Source organism: Monomorium pharaonis, chromosome 3 (genome assembly GCF_013373865.1).
Source record: "Monomorium pharaonis isolate MP-MQ-018 chromosome 3, ASM1337386v2, whole genome shotgun sequence".
In the NCBI taxonomy this organism is placed as follows: Eukaryota; Metazoa; Arthropoda; class Insecta; order Hymenoptera; family Formicidae; genus Monomorium; species Monomorium pharaonis.
The window spans coordinates 23,083,160-23,109,142 of record NC_050469.1 but is presented as its reverse complement, the minus strand read 5'-3'; the positions used below and the strand labels follow the sequence as shown (position 1 = coordinate 23,109,142).

Here is a 25,983-nt window from a genome sequence, read left to right as displayed (position 1 = left end):
AGCTTGCATAATTACATCTAATTCTCCGTTACATTGAATACACCCGCTGTTAGTTATAAAATATCCTTCCTTTGCAAACTATACATGTGAAATACGTGTTCAAAATTTTAGAAATTTTCTGAATAATATTTTTTATATAATTTTTTATAATATAAACTTTTCGAAAAAGTAAATGCTCTGAAAATTATATTCTAATGCTTTAAAAATGAGAAATAAAAAATTAATATTATTACAATTGTTAAATAAGGAATTGCAAATTTTCTGGTGTATAAAAATTAATACGCAAAAAAACTATCGTCAATACAAATATTAATGATTTCCATTGGTAATAATTATTATTTGGCATAATTTTAAAAAAGGTACAGCTAACTAATTAAAAAAAAAATGTATTCTCTAAAAGTAGCCCTGTAAAAGTTGAACATGTAATCACTTTCGCAATTAATGTGAAAAATTCGAAAGTATAATTATTTGTCCTGATATTTATAGCATCCTTATCGATGTCAAATTTCATTAAAACAAACCATCGTCCTAAATTAATCGTCAAATGAGCATCTGTTTAAAAAGATTCGAGTGGGAATTACATAATGCGAGGGCAAATGGCTTCCTATATACATAGTGTTTCTTTCTCGAATGTTAACACAACTCGAAGCTGATACCCTCGGCGAAACGACTCCATCGTCGCGATAACCAAATATTGTCGTTCCGATTATTACCAACGGTAATAAGTCCCTCCCCCTGCCTATCGTAAAACAGAAAGAAGGCGAAACGACTTTGGCGGAGAAAAGAGAGTTGTTCGATGACGAGACTGAAGTTACAGATTAAATAAGTAACGAAAAAACAACGCATTGATTTATCGAAGGTGGTAAATTTATGTTTAATTCTTGTTATGTTTTTGAAATACTTTTATCTATTTCAAAGATATTATAATTATGTGGAAATAGTTAATATTATTTACGAACATATCAAATATTACTTATTAAATTAATAATATGTATAAAAAATGTGTGAAAAGAATGTGAAAATGTAGGGAAAGAAAGAGAATTATATCTTTGAAAATAATTTAATTTTCGATAAAAAAAAGAATTACGTCATCGCCCACTTTTGTCTTTTACTGAGTTTAGAATGCTGCACTGTCCATTATACAAATACAAATAATATATTTAATATCATAATAATGTTAATAAATTTTGAATTTTTATTTATTGAATAAATTGTTTTTAAAATATTTACTTGTTTAACAATTTCTATTTAAAAATATGGGAATAAGTAAAAATAGCTGTTAACGTTTCGCTTGATTTCCGGCAAAAATCCGATACTACATCGCGTAACATCAACGATCAGATTTCGTCGATTCGAGTACGCCCCTGGCAATAAGGTCTGCCCTTCTGTGATGGGAAAGGGAGGGTAAAACGACGAGAAAGAAAAGAGGAAGGACGGGCGAGGGGCCAGATAACGGACAAGCTGATCGAAATTAAGGACAAAATGGTTGAGTTAAAACCAGAGCGGAGCGTTATTCAAATAAAGTTTTATTCAAGCAACCATTCCAGCGCAAAAACGCTTCACGTTTTATTTCCTTGGTATGTCCTATAAAATTCGCTAATAATGTATGCACTTTAATCGTCGTATCAATAGTATGAGTATAGAGAGTGGAATTGAATTGGTTGACCGTAACTTTAATCGATTTAACCATTCAATGTTTGCGAAATGTTTTTTCCCCGATACTTGTCGCCCGTTACTGTTTCGTTTCACAACACACGTTAGTCAATGTAAAATGATATCTAAGATGGTCTTAAAAAATCAATGTGTACACGTGTGTTTTCCAGGAACACGTACTTATGAAGATTTCTAAAAACATACAATTTATCACCACGTGTATTTTAATTATTTTCAGAGAGAAATTTAATTCGCGTCTAGTATAACAATACGATACAAAAATTGCAATGTTAAATAAATTAACGCACTACGTATTTGTGTCAGCATCGCATGTAACGATGTCGGCGTTATTTATAGAAATATTGTTCGTGTCTGTTAAATGCAAAATCATTCGTCCAACCTTACGTCGGCACGTACAACGGCCGCGGCACACATGTAACTTAACGATCGACCTGTGCTGCACCTGATTTTATTACGTAGCAGGTGTCCCATTAAGACCAGGATTATATTCTAATTAACAAGGAGTTTGTCGTGTGACCGCTCCCCTAATCCGTTTACGAAAATTTCAATTTCTCGCCGGCGCACCTAAGTAAACCAGATCCCGTCCTTAAGCCGCAACGATTCCTCGTCGTCCGTACCGTAGCTCGACGATCACGTGCCGAAAGTGCAAACGACGGTCAGACTTTGTCTTTCGCCGAAATTCATACTGGAATTATTGCGGCGGTGAATTAATCGTCGCGCAAGAATAAATCCTCTGATCGCGTACAGGATTTCCCAGATTCGTGAAGGAAAGCCGAACGAAGGCTACTAGAAAGTTCACCTTTACTCGTGACGAAACATAAACGTTTATAACAAGAACCGCTAAGAAAATAATCGCATTCATAAGCACAGTTCTACTGTTTAGGATCTTGTTTCATGAAACTGACGTCAACGTAGCAATTAATTAAAATTAACAATTTACTACGAAAACAACATTAAAACAGTTATTTTTCACTCAGCTATAGAGAAAAAAATAGATGCAGTAACCATAATATCACTATAATTTATAGTCATATAATTTTTGGACCCAACTGTATTTTTATAGATGTTTAACAATATAAATTATAGTTTGTTTAAACTGTATTCAAGTTCTTAGAGTCGTAATATTAGTCTATATAATTTATGATGTGATTGCCGTAACCAAAATAAAAATTTTAATATAATAAGTTGTACCATAAAACAAAATCACTATATATCATAATTATTATCACAATATTATAGTAATAATTACTAGAAAAATGATATTCCTTGCTATAATTAGTTTATTAGTCAATTATAATTACAAATATCACATTTTTTCTCAGTGAAACAGCAGTACCATAAAAAAATACGATTGCTATTTTTTTAGAAAATTTATAATTCGCAAATATTTGCGAGTGTGTAAATTTTATTTAAAAGAGCTATTCCGGAAGTTTACATTTTTAACACTTGCGGTCTATTGTAGGTTAAAACTTCCAACTGCGCGCACATAACACAAAAATTGCAATTACATTGTAGCAATATTAATTGCTGCAAGATTACAATGTTGTTGCAACATTGCTGTAATGTAACTGTAATTTTTGTGCTATGTAGGGCACTGCATCGCAATCGTGATGCGCGACAAACGGCAAATAGATACGTTAGCCTGAAAAATGTATTTTTCTTTTGATGCAGTAAAACGCGAATCGAAAAGATTAAGTCATTTACTTGAACTTTTTGCACGCGGGCATAATCAACTTTTACTTCTGAATTTTCGATTAATGTTCGCTCGCTTTGTACATCACCAGGTGCAGAACACCGAGTAAGTAGATGACGGTAGAACACGCGCACATGATCGGATGATTTTCCTCCTTGTCGATAGTGCGGGCCGTCGGAGTGTTCTTCTCCTTGCCCCTCCTGACTGGCTCCCAGCCGCTTTCAGTCAACTCTTGCATCCTCTTCTTCCCTCCAGCTAGCTTTCCCTGCAGTTCCCTGCACTCTCCCTCTCCATGATGGTCTGTCACTCCCTTCCTCCCCTCCTCTCTTTCTCTCTCTCTCTCTCTCTCTCTCTCTCTCTCTCTCTCTCTCTCTCTCTCTCTCTCTCTCTCTCTCTCTCTCTCTCTCTCTCTCTCTCTCTCTCTCTCTCTCTCTCTCTCTCTTTCCCTGCACCCCCTTTATGCTCACCCCGGGTTTTCAGCGCGAGAATATATCGAACGTATGGCGCGCCGGTCGCCATACATGCACTCGCGGCCGATGCAACCCCGTGCGCAGTGAAATTAACCCTCCCGTTCATTAAGCCTCTCGTGCATTTGGGCCTCGTGTGATACCGGACCTGTTTCATGCGCCGGTGAAAAAATAAAGCCCACGTACAGAACAGGATTTTCAAGAAATGTTGTTGATTCAATTTTGACTTATTGAATTAAGATAAATTTTCAAATCTGCAATGCTAACGATATCTCGGTAGGTTAAATGTTAAACTAAGGTTTCATTAGATGTTTCGTTGTTAACCGTCACTTGAGATTGTCTGAAGATTAAATTCGCACTATCCGTTAGCCTTTAAAGCTTCGCTTTCAAGAATAGTTCAAGTATGGTTCACAGTACTACGAGAAAGTACGAGTATTTTTTTTTTTTTACCTTTCGCGGAATCAGCTTCTTCCTATATAACTATATTCAATTTACTGATGGAAGATCGAAACGAGTCGAGGTCAATATTTTCAAAGAGCTTCTGCTTGATAGCTCAAAGAAGAAACACCCGTTCCTTCCGGGAATATATAGGTATATCTTCAATTCCCGCTTTAAGAGTCTCTAATGATTACGTTGCATTTCACATTGATTCCCCGAGACTTGAAACATAATACAAACGGGGTGTTCGCATAATGTTTTGCCGCTATATTAGCTGCCCAAAATATATGCACGATGTGTTTACGTCAATATGTTCTCGTTCATCAGATGGTGCATCAGACGTACGATGTATATACATATAGATAACATAAGCTAAAAATTGTCTCTCGCAAATCCTGAGCAATCGCATACAAAGCAAAGTGTGCCTATTTGTCAAGCATCTATGTTTGTCAGTTTGCATAAAACTTAACATAAATATTCAAATTTTAACCTCTTTCGATTTAACCCCAAGAAGAAATAAAACTTATGTTGCACAGTTTTAATTATTTTTTGATAAAAGAAATAAAGGAAGTAATTGAACAGCAATAAATCGCAGTATTTAAAATTACTTTTAAACATCACAAGTTAAACTGTCCTAACAAAAAAACAACTCTAAAAATCTTAAATAACATTAATTAGGATTAGAGAATTTTTCGGTAAACTCATCAGTTCCAAAAAATAACAATAATAAGGGATGCAAATTGTTGCTCCTTACGCAATGACATTATATTCTGAGGCGCCTTTTCCCTTTCCGCATGAAAAGTGTTTCGAAAGCTATTAATATTGTTTTGTAATAGTGCAATATGCGATGTACACTTCTCTGACGAAGTGCCGCTCCTAATGGACACCTTCGCCGTCAATATTCCGGCGCATAACATGGTCGCCGATAATCCCCGAGGCTGCGAATCAACGCGTTGCTGTACTAACGCGACGTAGCATGGCATTTTCGTTATGCGCCGTGTGTGCGCGCGCGCGCGCTGCGTTCTCCAGCGCATGTGCGCGCGTGTGTACAAACATTGTTCATGATTTAGTCAAATATTGGCCGGATACACAGGTTTGTAGTGCCTCTCCGTGTATATCTGCCCATGTATCATGTCGAATAATCCGCGGGAGATTGCACCTCCGCATAGCCGCCCGTTAACTAAGACTCGTTTACGGTGCTCATACGCGAGCGCGATAACGCTCGGGACACAGGACCGGGAGATATAGGTGGGCACGATCGCCGCAGCGTCACCTTATCGCCCACGATAATCCTAACGCTCGCTAACGCATTACATGCGTTCCCGCGGCTGTGCTCGGACGATATTAGCATGAACGCACATATGGTTGCCGCGGCCATGAGATGCATAGCTGACGATCTCTCAGAACAGTATTTTCCTTTCCTAGATCGGGATCTATAACTTATATATCTAAACTAAGAGAAATTGAGGAGTTTCGCGTTCCGTTCTACCTTTATTTAGAAAGAGAAGAGAAATTAAGGATATCACTCATTCATTCAAATGTATATCTTGAATGTTTTGAATATCAATCGATTTTGAATCCAAAAAAATAAGAGAATAAATAAATATCAGAAAATATATTTATTGAAATATTATTTTATACGCTATAACTATACATTTATTAGCGATATAAATATTACACACACACACAAAGAAAGGTTTTCGAAATTTAAAAGATTTTTAACACCGCTACAATATATAGAACTTTACATTAGACGCGTTATTTTTAAGGGCTTGCTGGAATAAATAAAATGGCTTGCTTTAAAATGAATTGAAATTTTCGTCGAGTGACGCACGGAATGAGTTAAAGATAAGATAATGACGACACCTCGAAATTCGATTACCTTTTATAGAAAGCAAAATCGAACGGAAGTAATTCAAGAAATGTCATTTTGGAAGATTTATTTATCTACGAATCAAAAGTATTTTGAGAAAAAATCCACGTGTTTCGATCTCTTATTTAAAAAAAGGTAAAGAAAAAATATCTTAAATAGTTTAATTTTAAACATCAATCCCTTTTGAATCCAAAAAGTAAAAAGAAATACAATAAATCAATCACTAGAATGTGTAATAAAATAATTTTTAATCAAAAAACGTATTCATATTTTATGTCAAGGTAGAGAACACTGCACAAAACACATGAAGAAAAAGTTCCATTGTACGTAGACCTATTGCTTTCTTCGAACACATCTAGTAAAAAATAATCCATTTAAAAAGATCTTTGCCGTAATATAAAGGAAATTTATATTCAGGACGTCAAAAACATAGCCTATTTTTTATGCAATACTTTCATTTTTATGTTCTTTATGCGGAGTTCTTTGTTAAAAATGAGCAATTTTTTATTTTATATTTATTTTCACCAATGTAGGTTAATAAAAGAAGGTTATTAATATTATCATTTACTTTGTTTTCGGATAGTTTCTTAAACAAAAGCTAAAAGTAGAATTCAAATACGGTTCCGTAGTGGAAGAGTTAATTAGAAAATAAATTGATGAACTGTATAAGTAATAAAATATATTTCTATGCATTAAACTACAAAGTTCATTAAATAAAAAGACTAGAATTGAACATTTTAAAAATAAAAGCTATTAAGAACTAAAAAATGAAAATAAACAATTTATATAAGAAATGAACAATTTATGTGAAATAAAATTATGTTGAGAAAAGAATAGACCACACATATTCTATCTGTTCTCAGAAAGGTATTGGTTTATACTCCAATTTTATTTCTACTTTTATTTCACTTTTCCATAAGAACCGTGCGGAGTTCTTTCATTCTCACTTTCAAAGAATTCATTTTTAGCAAATTTTATATAAAAAAGAAAACTATAAATGTATAAATTATAAATTTTTATTTTTTTAATTATTCAAATAGATCATGTTTTTATCATTTATAGTGCAATGTTTAGTTTCCAAAAAATAAAGGATTACTTTAAAACATCTACATCAATATTGGCAATCTTTTTTTTATTAACTTTGGTTTAACTTTTATCTTTTTCTCCAATTTTAAGAAAAAAATTGAAAAAGATAAAGAATAAGTTAAATCGAGATTAAAGTTAATAATTTATTATACAAATAGATGTTATATTAATCGATCGTAAATATAAGAATAAAAGAGATACGTACACTGGTAAATTTATATAACTAATTTTGCCAATATCGATTTGAAAATACACAAAAAGAAAGCATATTAATATTTACTCTTCCTTGCATGTTATTTGTTTAATTTTACCAATAAGTATTTATTTAATTTTGTCTTAAATAAATTCGTACATAAAAAACAATTTTCTTCGTATAAAAATAAAGCTAGTTTTTATCAATACTTATTGAGTGAAATTTTATTTAATTTTAATATTTTAATTTCCGTAATAAAGTCTGATTTCAAAGTATTACGCAGGAAATATTAAAGATTTAATAAAATTCAAAGTTTTTAATTCTTTTCAAACGTATTTCTTGATCGCTCGGCAATCAATTAATCTCCTCAAACGCCGGATCAGCATTTCCGGCTTTCACTCCGGATTACAGCTTGTCGAGCCGCGCGGTAAATCGGCATTGAATGAGCTGCATATACAGATTAGAAAATTTACACAAGATACTCGATCGCACTTGGCCAACAAAAAGCTTAAGGTCAATGAATACGAATTGAATGTGCTCACACGCAAATGTCCCAGAATCGTAGTTAAATATTATTACACTGACGGCGAAACGCACCGCGGCGCTTTAATAAATGCGTGAATCTGGATAATATTGATACTTGCGGAAAAAGATGACCGAAGGATTAATCTAAGTTTTCTGTACGTCAGAACAGAGCTCCCATCCCAGCTTGCTCATCTCATCCGAATAACTGTAATGAAAACTTTCTCTGCAAACTATTTGTGAATTATTAAAGATTACCAAATTTTTTCTTTAAAATTTACATTAGTCACTCTTTGAAAATTATGTCTACTCTACATTAACTTTTCGTTCAATAAAATATAAATTAAAACATGGGAGCGTCTTTAAATTTATTTGACGTACAGGTCTTTTCTTTCTTTTATAGAAATATAACACTGGACAATATTAAATTAGCAATTATACTCTCTAAATTTCCTAGAGTGAAACATAACTCTAAAAGAGTGAAAATCGAACATATCTAAGTTCGAGTGATTTGTCACTCTAATAAGAGTGAAAATACATGTTATAAGAGTGATTTTTCTTCTAATTAGAGTAAAAATTTACTCTTATAGAATGCATTTTCACTCTAATTAGAGTGACAAATCAATCAAACTTAGAGATGTTCGATTTTCACTCTTTTAGAGTAATGTTTCACTCTAGGAAATTTAGAGAGTAATATTACTTATTTTGAGTATTAAAAAGTACTAACAGCAATGCTTTTATTACTTAAAATAAGTATTAATTGCTGATCAATTTAATACTCTTCAGTATTATATTTTTATAAGGTCAATTTAATACTGCTCAGTATTATATCTCGTCTAATTCATTCACTATTCGTTAAAGATTTCGTGAATAAAGACAGTTATTAGTCCAGTTATCGTAACAGATTTTTGTCACTTGCTTGGCCAGAAAAGATGCCGCCGGTACACGTGCCGGCGCGCCTATCTCGTTTTTAATCTGTCCACTTATCCTCTTCGAGCCTTCCACATACATGTCTTCGCGTTATCACGCCCAAAATCCATCGATCGCTGTTGATAACCTAGCTGAAGGTTTGTTTGCCGTTGGCACGACGTTGTCCAAAGCTTCTCGATGTTGCTTTTTGCAGTAGCTATTGTTATCTTGAATGAACTGTGAGGTAGGCATACGTACACGGAGAAAATTTTATAGTAAAAATTACTACATGATAAATCGTAAGTGCGGACCAAGGAAGTAATTCAAAAAATTTTATTATGTTTTTCATCAAATTATCATAGTATTTACACTATTTATGGATTTTATGGTATAATTCTCTGAAATTTCTTCCTATGGTCCATGTGACTAGCATCGTACATAGTAATTTTCACTATAAAATTTTCTCCGTGTAAGAAATGATACAACAGAAATTAGAGATAAAGGATAATCAATATAATAGTTAATTGATTAGCTAACGTAACTAATCGGTATTATTTAGTTTAATATAATTCAAAAACTTAAAGATTTTTAATTCCAAGATTGGACGTAGTGTTTAAAAAGTTATAATATATTGAAGAGATGAGGTAAACTCAAAAGTTTGCTATTTTCCCTTTGTTTTATTTATTCCGAAGCTGCAATGCCCACGAAAAACGTGAAATAAACGTTTTGTAAAATGTAAAATAATCAAATGAAAATTACGTGTAACACAGGAGCAAATTACGATAAGAATTTTTAATTTAATGCGACATCGTAAATTATATTGAACATATTTCACTGGATATATAGTATGATAAAGACAGCCAAAGACATGCCATTGCTAATCGCAAATAAATATTATAATGATCGCAATTTACTCGCCGGATTATCCGACCGGAATGCCGAGATATTCGTCATTTGAAGAAATGAATTTAATGAATTGAATATACAGTATAAACAGTGTAATATCGTTTGTTTTGACAAAAGTAACAATTAATACAACTGTTTACATATCATTTGCATATGGAACATTCGGTATTCAATGTATTTTAATTAATTTCACCGCAAGATCAATGTTGGATAAAAATATAATTATGCGATTCTCTCTCTTTCTCTATATACAATATTTTCTCTCTCTGCTTTAAATTATGACCAAATATAATAAGTATAAGAAGATAAATGTAAGAAGAGGGAAAAGGAGATGGAGGAAAATTGTTATAAATTCGCAGAGGAAAAATAATTTACTAAAAAAGACAGTAGTAGTTCAGTTTTCGTAGAAATACGTAAATTTATTGAAACATTTACAGCCTTCTCATCGATTCGTCGCTCTTTTCACTCTTTTTCATATACACATATAATATGTATCTCTCCGCCTTTCCCTCTAACACAGCGCATTCTTTCCTTTCACATTTATTTCTTTCATTCGTCCATTCACTCCCTTTTCATTTAATCTCTCGAGATGGGCGATGTATATTTATCAGACATGGACAGATTTGATTGAGAAAGACACCAAAAGATCGAAAGTACAATTAAAAATTGAAATCGGCATAATTCATAACACAATTTTCGAGAAATCTATCACGCGCCAGTTTTCGCGGATAATATAGAGATCATTATTTTTATGTATCTGTATCATTGAAGCCTGAACTTATTGAAATTACTAATTAATTATAAATTTCAATTTTTGTCTCAATAGGATATATGTCGCAACAATGGATAAAAGATACACACACACACACACACACACTCTCTCTCTCTCTCTCTCTCTCTCTCTCTCTCTCTCTCTCTCTCTCTCTCTCTCTCTCTCTCTCTCTCTCTCTCTCTCTCTCTCTCTCTCTTTCTTTCTCTCTCTCTCTCTCTCAGAAAGGCGACAGAGCGACTCAAAACATAGTGAAAACGTGTTAAATATGAGATTTCATAATTTTGTGATTTGCATTTCGCGCGCTGCCTCACCTTTTTGAGAGGTTCGTCTCTTATCTCGTTTCTTCTTTAATCGACGCACTCTCAACAATAGAAAAGCCTGGGATCGATCATAACGATTTCATTAAAAAATTCCGAATATTTAATACGTCACCCAATCATATTGAGATCTTGATATCTTTGTGAGAGATTCAACTCGCATTACTTTACAAAAAATTTAAATCTTATTATATTTGAAACATTCTCTTGCGAATGTTGTCATTTTTCATTACAATCGAACCCAGATTTCTGTGCACAAAAACATGATTAACGAAGAGAATTCGATTGTAAATTTGAACTTTATTTTATTGTGATTTTCTTATGAAATTATTGATTCGATATTTATGAAAGAAGAACGAAAAAAATTAATTTTAAACAAAAAGAGTAATTTTCTCCACTAAATATCATATACATAAAATAATACAGAATTTGAATATCAAATAAAGAACGAAAAAATTACAGCATGAAATTAACCTAATAAATTCGTAATATAATCGCAGCGATGACAGTAATATAATGATAACAATAATTAGCGATCTTCCGTGACGCGCAATTCATTATTTACAGATTTACATAGGTATAGGTGCGTATTTCAAAAGCATCCATCAATTTTTAGTTTTATTAAAAATTTTTTAATTCTAATCTCATTGCTTTTGCAAAAAATGACGACGTTCTTTGGTCAACGTTTTGTTACAGATGCATCGTAATATGTATATGGAAATGGTTGCTAAAGTATCTAAAAATTTAACTAGGTGCAGATATTGAAAATAATGTTATTGGACTTTCAAAATAATTCCATAGGATAATAATGAGTAAAAAGTTGGCGTTGCAAAAAGTTTTGATATTCTAGTAGTTATACTTTAGTGCCAGTCCTGTACAATCATTTTGATCTAACAAAATTATTTTCTACATCTGTATCTCTAAAGCTAAAGTTTTAGATAATTTAACAAAACCATTCTTTCCGTTATTTTTTCTTTTGATCTTGCAGCGCATACTTCTAAGCGATATCTGCTCGATACCAATTCAATAAAAATTCGTAAAAAGAAAGTTAGATAGATTAGCACGTAAGAAGATCAGCGAAATTATTGACTATTATCTAAATTTCCAAAGTGACATTCGATTTTCAATGATCCGCCAATGAAAGCGGACAAGATCTCACTTTCTCTCTTCGATCAGGACATTAGTAAGACTATACCGCGACAACGACGGTAAAAGTCTTTCGTGAATTTCATATTCATAGCTGAAGTAGCGCTGCAAATGTCCTAGTGAATTACGTGACCAATAAAATACGCCGTTTCACATGGAGTCGTCGCAAGATTCCTGTCACACACGCTTGCTTGTGTTCACACATTGCGTTAATTATGGAGTCTTTTTTCATTCAACAACTTGAACTGCTCGACTGTCTTAGCCCTTTGTACTTGAATGTTGATTTGCAGAAATTGCACCGACACATACTCGTATGTTCAACATTACTGAGCGAATTCTGTGTCGCTTATTCTGTATTTCAGCTGTTACATTGTGAGTAAGGAAGCAATTGATTTGCTCTATTTTTGCATACTGACATAATAGAACAGTAAGCGTAAAATTGTGCCGATCTTCTTTGGACTGGCAATAAATATATAATTTCTATTAAAATCAATTTTGTTTGTTATTAGAATATGTAGATCATCTATACAATCATATAGAAGATTTCAAATTCATTATTCGATTTAATGATCTAATAAGCATTTCAATTACTTCAATATAGATGATGAATTCGAAAATCACACTATGGATGGATAATTATATTTTGTTCTAGAATTATAATGCGTTCAAGATATTCGAAATATTTGTGTCAAAAATTAATACAACTCTGAACAAAATTATCCAACTTTAGATTGCATTATACTTTCGAGAATGATTACACCCTTTTACAAATAATGCAATATCGTATCATCGTAGCCGCAAACCTAAATAAATCCCTTCGCGGGAAAGCAGAATATTTTATGAGCAGTCCTTTATCGCCTGTGCAAAGCGAATACGTATGCGACAGTATAAAAGTATGCTTTCGAAATACGTAATGCGAAATATCACGTTTGCCTAGTTTGCTTTTCTTTTCTTTCTCTCTCTCTCTCTCTCTCTCTCTCTCTCTCTCTCTCTCTCTCTCTCTCTCTCTCTCTCTCTCTCTTTCCGTTCTCTCTCGATCTCTTCGGTCACTTCTCTCTCATTCACTCCCTTACGCTCTATTTTATATATATACTTAAAGCGCTCCTTAAGCGATCTACATCTTGTGACAAAATTTAAGACAGAAAGCTTTTCGTGCCGTGCAATACAGAAAATATGTTTGAAGAGTCAAAATATACACGTGTAAAGAATACATATCGGAACGCATGGCACATTAAATGCAATTATAGAATAGGAAATCCTGTCTCGAACTTTGTCACTTGTATTAAATAGATCGCCCAAAGTGAACTTAATATAGTGTACTGATAAAGATTCCATTTATATATACCTATACATAATTATATGTATATATATACCTCTCTTTAACATGTAATATTGTACATCGTGCGCATTACGATATATACGGATATCTACAGATATTATACAAAAAACCCGGGGCATTTTTTTCCTCTCCGCTCTCGGGAATTAACTATTTATCAACGTTCAGCTTGCGATGCACACGCGCGTTCGTATACCTCCTGTGAATAAATGCATGCCCGTGTTCGTGTATATGCACGATTGTACATCGGGAATGCGTAAAATGCGTGGGCCACGCGCAGGGGTCCTCGAATATGTTATATATATGCTTTCTTTTTTGCGCGCGATGCGCGACGCGTACGTTTCATTAATTTATATTTATTTTCACTTATAGTATCACAAGTTTTGCTCATTCGACACCGCTCCCACTTTTTCGCTGGCACTGCTTTTCGAAGCTTATGCCGCTCCGTTGCCGCAACAACACGCCCCTTTCAAAGGGGCGCGCTTGCCTTTAATATTAATCGAGGATTTTCAAGTACTGATCGGTTCATCGTCGCGGAGTTCGTGCATCCGTAACGAGCATCGCAGTGAATCGCTTGCGATTGTTTATTACCCTTGACGATTCTCTTGATATTATTAAATACAAGATCCACGTCAGTGCTAAATATATCGAAAACTCTTTCTACATTTGAACCAAATTTCAGGGAGAACATCGTTATTTATACACGATATTATCACTTTATTATTCTCTTATGCAAAGTATTTCTTTATTTAATTTGATTGTTTAAAATTTCATAAAAAATGTGAAATTAAAAAGAAAAGATTATAAGACAGATCTAATAGATTGATAAATAACCGTGTAACACGTGAGATTTTTATAAGCTGATAATCAAGCTTATCATTGATTTTTAAAAAATTATTTTATTTTATAATTTTATTTATATCTCGCGAGAGAGATAAGATCTCGATATTATCGATCATTTGAACTGTACATGCTGTACGAAATATGAAAATAATTACAGAGTATTAAGTACAAAAGAATCAAAATCATTAACTGATTTACTAAAAATATCATATCAATATAAATAATAATTTTGGAGAAATCCATAATACATATATTATGTATTATCTTCGTTTTGAAATAGATATGCCGACGTAATGGTATAACAAATTTGTAAATTTATAAATTAATGCTATTTCGTAACTGATAGTTGATAATAATTATCAGCGATTTCATGATTCATTGAGATATAAAATATCTTTCGTAGTAAAGAAAAACAAATGACAGCTAATAACAAAAAATTAACGTTATTTATAGTCTATCCAGTTATATTAATAATTGTACGAAGAAAAATAAATAATTTGCAGATATAGACTTATTAATTTCATTTGGAAATGTGTGTTTATATAAGAGCTACTAAATGTCGTTAACGATAAATGATACTGGAGTCACAGCTTTGTATGCGATATATTTTATATTTTCTAAAATATATATTTTAAGAATCATGCAAAAATTTGTATTATTTATAGCAAAAATTCAAAATTATTCATTACAGAAATTAATGATTGAATAAACTTGGAATAAAAGATAAAGACGAAAAAAAAATTCAACGTGAGCGCAGAAAATGTGTTTTAATTTGCATTTTAATTCGGCAACACGAAATATTAATGTTTATATAACGCTATATTGCAAATTATTGATTGTGTCATTGTGTTAATTAAAAGACTTGTTTGTTTCTTTTCACACTTCACGTCTTCTTACCTTGCACATATAAAATCTCACTTTTCTTATATGAGCTGCCATACATATATACACACACACATCGTTAATTTAATACAAATATGTACGGATATATGTATTAGAGGTATATGTATATAATCTCTTTGAAAAGGGAGAGCCTGATTTATATATATTTAGATATATATAATTCTATATTAAAAAATTTTAATAAAATTATTTATAAGGAATAAGAAAGCGCGCACGTGTGAGAAGAAAAAACAAATATGAATTTTAAAACTATTACTTCGGGTCATAATGGAACGATTGTAATAGACATTGTAATAGAGACAACCAAATAAAATTAAAAGGCAATAAAATTTTAATTAATGTAATTTTATAAGATATCTTCTTTGAAGATATCTTATATCTTCTTTTGACGTGCTTTTTTCATTCTTTTGTTTTCTTTTTATTAATTTTATTGAACGAGATATATTGCGAATTTAACTCAAAGACGATCATCCGTAATATTTATGTGTATACTATATGTATAGTATGTATACCAGATTATTGCGTAAATCTTTCAGTATGATGATATATAAGAAATAAAGCATACTGACGAGATATGCACTGCGGCGTACATCGCATAAGAGTATGTCGATGTCACTCGAGCATATCATGAAAAAGTCTCACGCGATACAGCGAAATCACACGATTTTATCAAACTGCTATGATAAAGACGGGAATACGGAATGTAAAAGATGATTCATCTTGTCTCCTCGATCATTCAAATATTTCTACCAAATACTTTCCGTACACCTATACTTCCTCAATAGACAAATTCAACGAATAAGTTCTGACGAAACGAAGAAACGAAAGGATATTCATAAATAAGAGATAAAAATCAAATTGCTTTCCCACGTACTCATGGAATGCTCCAGCAAATAGTGAAATTTAACTTACAATTTTTTACGTCATGCATTTCGATCTCACAAACGTTCTCATATTGTATGTTAAAAAATGATGAATGAAACTCTATCATACGAATTAAAGATGCCGTCTAAAGTGGGTTTTAATCTCCTCTATCACGACTGTTGTTTGCAATTGTACTTGAAACGATGCTTACGAACTGATTGTCAGTTTAAGTACAACATACAGTTAACGGACATAAGTTTAAGATGAGCAAGTGTAATAGATCGTACGCATGTAAATATTATTTTCCTATCTGTTTCCTTTTCTTTCTCAACATAACACACGTATACGACCTCCTTAAAGTTTCGAGTATATCTAAGAGAACATTGTTCCTATTATTACAAATATTTATTTAAACTCGCGATTCACATATTTTCTTTTATTATTAAATTAATTTCAAAAGTAACTTTTTAGAGAATGCAATTTAAAAAATGATGAACTTGAATAAATAATAATAAATCTTATTTTATGAATAACACATTAGTCAATATAAATGTATAAAAATATGAGTTTACGTAAAATGCAAATTTATTTTCTCTCACATATCTATACATATTTATGTAAAGAAATTAATTTTTATAAAGAACCTATATTCGTCAGTTATTCTATAACATAGAGAATATAATTTTCTCTTTTTATGAAAGGCAAAATAATAAATACATTATTCTATTCCCTATCGCCTCTTAAACTTTTGTTACCGTTAATACTGTAATTTTATGTGAGAGTTTATTCGTATGTATTATAAACAATGTATTATAAACAATAATCGGAACATTGAAAGTCGAGCTATAAACGGAGAATACACATAAAGAGGAAAAAGGTGCGTAGAACAGAATATAAAGCAATGGAATAATTGAATATAAAAAAGTTCATAACGAGAATAATTTAAAAAATATTTTAAGATTCTGATAAACGATATACACAATGTGTATACGTCAAAGTAATAGCGCTATTACATTACATATATTGTATATATAATAGCAATATATTAGAGAGAATAATCTCTAGAATAATATTCGTGTTTGCCCAGCATCGCGCAATAACGTAACATAAAAGGAAAATTGATCCTCGCGACGATGAACCGTAATTCTCAGCGAAACGAAATACTCCGAAGCCTACCTCCCGACAACCTCTCGACGTTTACCGTCTGTAGACGACGTTCTCCTCTTCCTCGTCCTCGTTCTCGTCGTCGTACTCGTCGTCCTCGTCGGGCGGCCAACAGACGACGGCGTCGACGACGTCGTCATCATTGTTGTCGAGACGACGCGCACGTCGACGTGGCTGTGCTCGTGGCGACGATGAAAAGGTCGACGAGGTTGCAGGCGACGTCGGCGCCGCGTTCGTCGCTGGCGCCGTGATCGCGGGCAGATCCGGCATCGGTGATGGCATCGGTGCGGCAGCGGACGCGACGTAAGCCGCGGCAGCAGCGACTCAGGCCAAAGCGTAAGGGTGGGTAGCGTGATGTCACAAGCCCGGCGCCGCGGTAGCGACAGCGGGCGGCGGGGGAGCGCTCGTGGTGGCCACACTCGTCGCGTGATGATAAAGCGGGCTCTGATAGTATTCCTGGTGATGATGATTCGTCATGTGCATTGGTCCGGCAGCGTTCGTGCCAGCGTGCATGCCATTGTGATGATGATGACTGGGTGGCGCCGAGTGCGCGTGCGGATGATGCGGCGAGCCAAAGTTGGCGTAGCTCTGATGCAACTGCTCATACATCTTCATCTCGGGCGGTTTGGTGTCCTGAGCGCCGGGAGAAGTGCCGGTCGTGTCGCGCGGCAATAACCTGTTGATGCTAAACGGATGATTGGCCGCCGTTCCATAAAGAGGCTCTTGCTTCAAGCTGCCCGCCATGCCGTGGTGCAAGCTCGCGGTTTCGGACAACAGTGCATTTGGATGGATGGTGCGGCTGACCATTGCGGTGAGTTCGTCGTGCGCAGCGCTGAGATCAGGCCCAAGAAGACCGCCGAGATCCGTACTGTCGCTCTTCAAAGCATGATGCTGATGCAGACTCGTGTGATGATGATGGTGCGAAGACACAAGGGAGTGTAAGTCCTTGTCGTCCTGCTGCTGAGGACCGCCATGATGAATGGACGATCCGGTCTTCTTAGAACCGGGCGCGACTTCATGAGTGGGTGGACTGTGCTGACCGGCGATGGTCGCGCCAGCCGCCACTGCTACCGCAGTTGCTGTCGGATGCTGCTGATGTTGCTGATGTTTGTTGGTCTGTCTGGTCATTTCCTTTTTTTCGTCCTTGAACCTCTTTTGGCGTCGCAGATAACAACCATTTTCAAACATATTACCGCTGTCAGGATGTAGCGTCCAAAATGATCCTTTGCCGGGCTTGTCCGGCGTACGCGGCACCTTGACAAAACAATCATTAAAGCTCAGAGAATGCCTGATAGAATTTTGCCAACGTTGCTGGTTCTGTCTGTAAAATGGGAACAGATCCATGATGAACTGATAGATCTCCGAGAGGGTCAACATCTTGTGAGGTGCATTTTGTATCGCCATAGTGATCAGGCTGATGTAGGAGTACGGCGGCTTCGCATGAGTGTAACTGCGTCGATAGGATTTCTCGTTGCGGGCGCGCTGGAGTGCGGAATTCGGCGAATCTGGTTCCGTCAGGGCGAGGGGATCCCGACTGACGCCTGTACCCCCGCCGGGAGTTAGCGGACCGTATCCGACGGCGCTCATGCAGGCGCCGCCGGCGCCCATGGAAGCGCCGCTGTAACCGGTCATACCGCCGCCACCCATTGATGCCATTCCCATCGCCGAGCTCATGGTACTCATGTTAAAGCCGCCAGCGCCCTGGGGACTACAGCTGGGCCCGACTCCGACTCCCATCGACATGCCCATCGGCACGCAGCTCATCGAGTTTATCGAGCTGTACGTGGGCGCCATGCTGCCCATACTGGACATCGTGGCGCTGGTCATGGCACCCGCATCGCCGTACAGCTTTTGCGACTGAAGCATGGTCATAGAGCTCACCGATGCAGGGGTGGCCTGCTGTCGCGTTGTCGTTGTCAAGCGGGAATCATGAAATCCGCGGTACCACGGCTGCTGGCAGTCGGGTATTCCCTTAATTTTTTTACCGGATGAATCCGAAGTCAATCCACGAGTTCAACTCGCTATAATCGAGAGTTTCTCTCTCTCTCTTTCTCTCTCCCTAATTCTAAGTCTTCTATTGTTGCTGAGTCACAAGTCACAAGAAGTGATCCTCAAGTCATACGCACAGAGTACGCCTGGAGACGCGCGACGACTGCCTGGGAGGAATCGCCTCACGCTCAAAGAACTTCACCAAAAAGAAGAATTTCACCAAATATTCTTCCTCAGAGCAAGAATCCACTGAACGGTACACTGTATCGTCGGAACTCTCTTCTGTCACAACCGGAGCAGAATCGCGAGTACGCTATTTCTTTCCGCGCGAGAAGAAAAAATTACGAGCGTATCTTTACCTCCGAAGGGCGCGTCAGCGGAGCGATGAGGATAACTGGATAATTTGTTCACTCCTTGTTCCTGTTCTTCCTAGAAACACAATGCAACAGTCCAGTTTGTTCACGGAAAGATGCGCATTTGATGCGCACGAAGCAGACAGGAGCGGACGCGAGCGCGAAAGTGAATACCCCCGCGGGAGAGATAGGGGGTAATTGTTACCCCAACACCATGGAGGGCACGGCGAATGCAAAGCCGATGACAGGGAAAGAGCCCAAGCTCTCGTTCGCGTGTTGTACGAGACGTGGACGAGTGCGCGAAACAACACGAACCACTATACGGTGACGGCCGCGCTCGTCGGTCGCGCGCGCGGTCGATTATTTGATCGAGCGGGGCCGCTGTTTGAGCCGCCTCACCACCTCTCACCACACACTCCGCCTCGCGTACCGACGGGTCTCTCTCTCCTCTCTCTGTGTGCCGTGTTGTGGATGGAGGCCGGTTAGCGAGTGTACTCCGCTACTCTTGAGTCGGCGGCTCTTGTTCAAATACACCCCACCACCAGCCGCGTGAGAGCCGCGCCCGACATCGCCGCGCCGGCCAATCGCGGCGCGGCCCTACCTCCGCTCGTATCTCGTCTGACCAATCTGACGTTGGGTTCAACGCGGCCGACAGGCCTCCCGATCATTCTATGAATCGCACATCGTCAGATCGTGCGTGGCGCGCCGCAGCCACTTCCCCTCCGACCCTCCGTTCGCCGTACGCGCACTGCGGAGCGAAGCGTGATACGCGCATGCACCGTGGCCCGCGCGCGTGAGATCGAGCCCACGAAACGAAACCGGCTTGCGCAATTCCACGCGAGACGCCCGGCTCCACGACGTTGCCGTGTCGTGCCGTGGCGCGCCACGCCGCGCGCCGTGCTGAATCAAGCCGATCGCCGCGACAGCCGCGCCGCCGCGCCGCGGTATGGCTCGGCCAGCTTCTCTCCCATGTCATGTTATCGTCTGCCACGCGTTTGATAACCGGCATCTCCGTCCGTGCGTGCGTACGTGACGCGCCCTTATGCGTCTCCTCTCGCGAACGATCTCGTCAACGATTTTCGCCGACGCGTGCTTTCACTGCGTCCGATCAATCGCGTTCTGTCCTCTTTCTTCCGACTTATCGAATTGGGATTATCTTATAACAATGCACGAATTGGAGCCCGAATCGAATAACCCTCTAATATTGTTTCATTTAACCCACAAGTGAATCCGACGTGAATTAGGTGAACTATTCGCGACAGTGTCAAATGGAAACCGCGAAGAAGACATATGTTAATCCACATGAATCGCCAGTAAGTAAATCACGTTCAAAAGTTTGGAATACAATGTAAGGACATAAATACTATATGAATTGCATATTGCTATTGAAAATTGCTTTACGTATTCTTGTTTATTCGGATCTTTGACTATGTTCTTATATTATTAATTTTATGTCATCGCATTTATTTATATACTTATGGACTTTATGTATTATATATCAAGTAATCAAATACTATCCGACATCTTTGAATATCTTATATATATATATATATATATATATATATATATACAGGGTGTTTGGTAAAGATTTATGCAATCTTTATAAACAGGTAGAGCGCATTAAACTGAACAGAAAAGTCCTTTACTGTTTTTCCATTCTCGCAATAGTTAACGAGTTATCGATTACACAGGTACACAGAAAAAGGGGTGTTTTTTTTTTAATTAGGAAAAAATAAGCCAATTTAGCAATTCTGATCTTGGATATGAATTCAGCCAGTCAAAATACATAAGGATTAATTAGTTTAATCCGCCAAACCAACCACTTTTTTGTGCGTCTGTGTAATCAACAACTTATTAACTATTGCGAAAATTGCAAAATGGTAAAGGACTTTTTTTTCAGTTTAATGCGCTCTACCTGTTTATAAAGATTTCATAAATCTTTACTAAATACCCTATATATATAATTAGAAGAGATATAACAAATTTCAGAAGGTACGTAAGAAAAATTTTGGTATTTGAATACCTTTCTTAATAATAATATAATCAAAATTTTTCCAATATAAATATTTATATACATTAACTATAAAGCTTTTCGCATTTTGCATCAATGACTCGCATAAGTAATCATTATTCATATATTATATTAAAAAATAGTATGCAAATTTATTCTTTGTTCGCGCGTGTAAAGTTCATAAATTAAAACTTTGATCGTTCTCCATTTTCATCTCATTTAATAATAACTAAATCTCTCTCTCTCTCTCTTTCCCCCCCCTCCCCCCCCCCCTCTCTCTCTCTCTCTCTCTCTCTCTCTCTCTTACTCATTCACTCACTCACTTACTCACTCACTCACTCACTCGCTCACTCTCTTGCTTGCTCGCTTATTCGATTGCGCACTGTGATAAGTGTATAGTAAACCATAAGCCTTCGTAAGTGAATCTCTAAAATTGAATGTATCATTCACGCAGATTATATACTAGTTGGAATAATGATTCTCAATCTAGAAACTTAAATGCATTACACACATTATGACTTGCTTTACTCGCTTACTCTAAGTTCGTTCATTCGTTTACGCCATTTGACATTATTGTCAAATGTTTCTTTTGCATATAAAAGGCCTTTTTGCCAATTAATATTATATAAGTTTGAAATTTTACCTGCGTTTATTTCGAGAGGACGCTTTCAATTTCTCTGTCATGTTTTGTGAAGCATACTGCATATATTTTCTTATAGACAAAAACTACAAGATGTCCAAGTTTTTTATAAGATAGTGAAACAAAAAAGCGCTATACTAAGCTATACATATATCTGCCCACGTTCTCCACCCACGATCTCATTTGAATTCTCATTGACGTCATTGAAAATATTGAAATTTTCTTCGTGCATTATTCGAGGTACCTTTTACTTTGCGTAAATGCTGTCGCGTGTCATTTATTGATCCAATGATTTTTTGTCCACAACCAATATTTTGAAGCACTAGAAACTAATTAGACGTGGCAGCTGTTTTATGTAATTTTCCGTGAGTATTTCCCTGCCCTTTTCCCATAAATAAAGATTACGTCAATCGATATGAATAGTATCATAATAATTCTATAATTATTATGACACTATTATATAGGTATACCTTGATAAGTAACAGATCTTTAAAAATAATTTACAAAGACGTAAATTCTACATTATACTCTCTCTAACTAAAACTTTATTTTATTTGACAGAAAACTAAAATTCATTAATCATGAAGTTTATCATTAAGATTATCTAATGATTAAAAATTTCTAAATCCTTAAAGTGAATACGACAAAATGTATTTTATAATTTAGAAACATATATATAAAACCTACCAATGCTACATATGCTATTTAGAAAGTAAATTAAAAAATACGTTACGTCGTAAAAGTATAATTTCAATGCTTTTGATAAAATTAAATACAATCAGTATTTAAAAACTATATTTATTCTTTTAAGTGTTAGTTTTAAAACTTATCAGGTTTAAGAGTTCCACTACGAATCTTACTATTGTTGAATTTACATCAGTTCAAACAAAACACAAAAGATAAAAGTGCTTGTCAAGAGTCCATTCATCTTTTTCTTAATGTAGCTAATTCTAATATCGAAATTCTAAAAAGAGAGAAAGAGAGAGAAAGATTCTTGATAAATTCGCTATTAAACAAATAAAAAATCAATGTCAATGAATTGTAGTTATATAGGATATTGATAAAATAATCTAAATATCCGTATAAAAAATATATTACTTTTTTAAAAAGAGATTAATCTATCATTTGTTTTTCGCTATTAAACAAATGAAAAATCGATGTCAATGAATTGTAGTTATATAGAGTATTGATAAAATAATCTAAGTACCCATATAAAAAATATATTACTTTTTTAAAAAGAGATTAATCTATCATTTGTTTTTAATCGAAATTCTATTAATAAGGATTCTTGGTAGAATAAAGTTATACAATGCTGGAATAATCACACATACCAATAGAATATTGTACTTCTTTTAACAGAATATCTTTTAATTATTTGATTATACAAGTGATGTTAGAAGAAGAAATGTGCTTCTCACATTATTTTGTAAAATTGCTGTTTTTCAAAACCCCAACATTTCTCCCGGTTTGTATTTTATTTCCCGTAACTTCTTAACTTAAATATAATCAAATCATTGTGAGTTGAAGAATAATTTTAAAGGGCAGAAGAAAAACTGATTTTCTCTTTTAATATTTTTTAAGCATCCTCCAATCTTTTATAAGGTTCTGTTAAAAAATTAATATAACATCGCACTGTTGAATATTTAAACATTGTATGTTCTCTTTATCCCAAAGGATAAAGAGAACATACAATGCTTAAATATTCTCTTTATCACAAGGATACTCTGGGAAAAATAAGTACGGTTATAATTCATTTTTGGGCCTACAATTAACCCTAACTCTAATTTTACGTTTATTTTTTCAAATTAATTCTGTGTAACTAACAAAATTGCAATTAGGTATTCTATCTATTTCAAAGATTTTTAACTTATACTAATCAAATCTCTCAATTAGTTCCATCAATATCTAGTTACGCAAAGATAATTTCTACTTAAGTGTTCCCACAATAGGGTTTTATTACCACTTAATCGTGCCAAAGTAAATTATGATCATACTTATTTTTTCCAGGGTAAAATTTATATCTATATTAAGAATTTATATTTATAAAAGACAAATAATAAACAATTTTTTTATTAATGAAATAATTAATGTATTTCCCAAGTATTAATATATTATTTTGTCTATCTTCTGTAAGTATAAAAAGAAGGGAAAATGACAGAATTTTATAACGATGTGTGTATCCATCTCTTGTAAAAGGACACAGAAACGTCAAAAATTTATACTGCATACATCATATTAAGAGCTGCTAAAAACGTTTATGACAATATACTGAACAGTCGCGTCATTTTGCTGATCGATCCCGTCGGCGTCCTCCGACATGGCGTCCATTAGCCGACGGGGAGTAGCCGACAGCACGCAACGACCGCGTTAGACAACGTACACATTTGTTTTTACTGTCCGTGTTCCTACAATTGTTACAATTGTAAAAACTGCAGTACGCATGAAAAATAATTTCGATACATTACAGAATTGAGTCGATGTTAACTTACAATGTTTCGGAAGAGAATTTAAATTAAGATGAGAAAAATGCGAAAATTCATTCATTCTCAAGATGGAATACAATACTGTAGAAAATTTTTATAGAACTAATTATGTTTTCCTCCAAATATAATAGTTTGGAAAATTATCTTAATGGATCTCGATAACTTTCGGGTTTTACGATCGTATACCTGACGGTATCTATACCTTATGCGTATACCTGTCTGCTTTTTTTCTGAATAAACCCGTTACATTAAAGGTACCGACAAAGAATTGCCGACAATATGCTCGTCGAAACCACTTTAATACCGAATTTGAGTGGCAATATGTATTTATCGACGCGTGCATTTTGTTTCTATCGGACATTCTCGATTGGTTATTGAGAACAAAATTTTTGCAAAACAGGTGAGCTTCTATCATCGTAAAAGGGATGAAAATTGATTGCGCGCCTAATTGAATGTGCAACGAAGATACAATTACGTGTAGATAGTAAATAATACTTACGTTTATTGAATAGAAATATTTGAAAAATATTAAAGCCACTTTGTGTATGCTATGTTAACAATGTTAGCGATACACATCGTGATTGGTATGTGTATGTGGGTCAATGTTTGTATCAATGAATGTACAGACTACCAGCCAAACACGATGAGATAGTGTCAATGAAACCACTGCCAGCGAAATCTTTATCGATGATCTCAATGTAAACTCTTCATTACGGACCATCTTTTTCGCATTAGCACTCTCTAAATTTCTTGGAGTGAAAATACTGCCACTACAATTTTTCGAGTAATTTTCCACTCAATAAAAGTTAAAATAGAGTGAATTTTTAACTTTTATTGGGGTGGAAAATTTAATCTATTAGAGCGAATTTTAACTCTTATGGAGTGGAAAATTACTCGAAAAATTGTAGTAACAGTATTTTCAATCTAGGAAATTTAGAGAGCATATAACGTATCTTTAATGTATTCAGTTATTTATATAAATTATAGAAAAAAACGCCCTTTTAAAAATGTCATCAAAAAATCATAATTTTGTGTCAATAGTTTTAATGAAATCTAATGAGAGCATTAATTTACTAATTCCGTAATTCGATTTCAACACACAGCAAGTATGAATCAGCAGGTAGCAATACCTTTTATTACTACTTCATATTATTACCTACAAACATCCGAAAACGTCGTCGTCCATTCTTGCGGTCGATCGTAAATGTTGTAAATGTAAGACTATCTCACGGGACGTGTTCCCGACTACGTTTCCTTTTTCCTATTGTAACCTGATAACTTCTGAAAAGACAATTGTAAAGAGAGAGAAGGAAAAATAACTATATAAAGATAGAACAAACATAGCTCTAAAAGATACATACTTTATATTACGCAATGTTTTTCGCGCTCTTAAAATTATTT

General features: G+C 35.1%; 1 protein-coding gene and 1 long non-coding RNA gene across 2 annotated transcripts in view; one reads left to right on the top strand and one right to left on the bottom strand.

The window, feature by feature from the left end:
• LOC105837048 overlaps positions 1 to 25,983 on the top strand; it is an 83,795-nt gene that overhangs the window by 36,369 nt on the left and 21,443 nt on the right. The gene's annotated exons all lie outside the window — the stretch shown is intronic.
• LOC105837045 (silk gland factor 1) lies at positions 17,444 to 19,928 on the bottom strand. The gene has a single exon (XM_012681513.3). The coding sequence runs from the start codon at positions 18,976 to 18,978 to the stop codon at positions 17,464 to 17,466; it is 1,515 nt and encodes a 504-aa protein (XP_012536967.1). The 5' UTR covers positions 18,979 to 19,928; the 3' UTR covers positions 17,444 to 17,463.

Excerpts from the sequence above, each read along its gene's own strand:
- LOC105837045 (XM_012681513.3), bottom strand. The coding sequence starts at position 18,978 with ATGACCATGCTTCAGTCGCAAAAGCTGTACGGCGATGCGGGTGCCATG.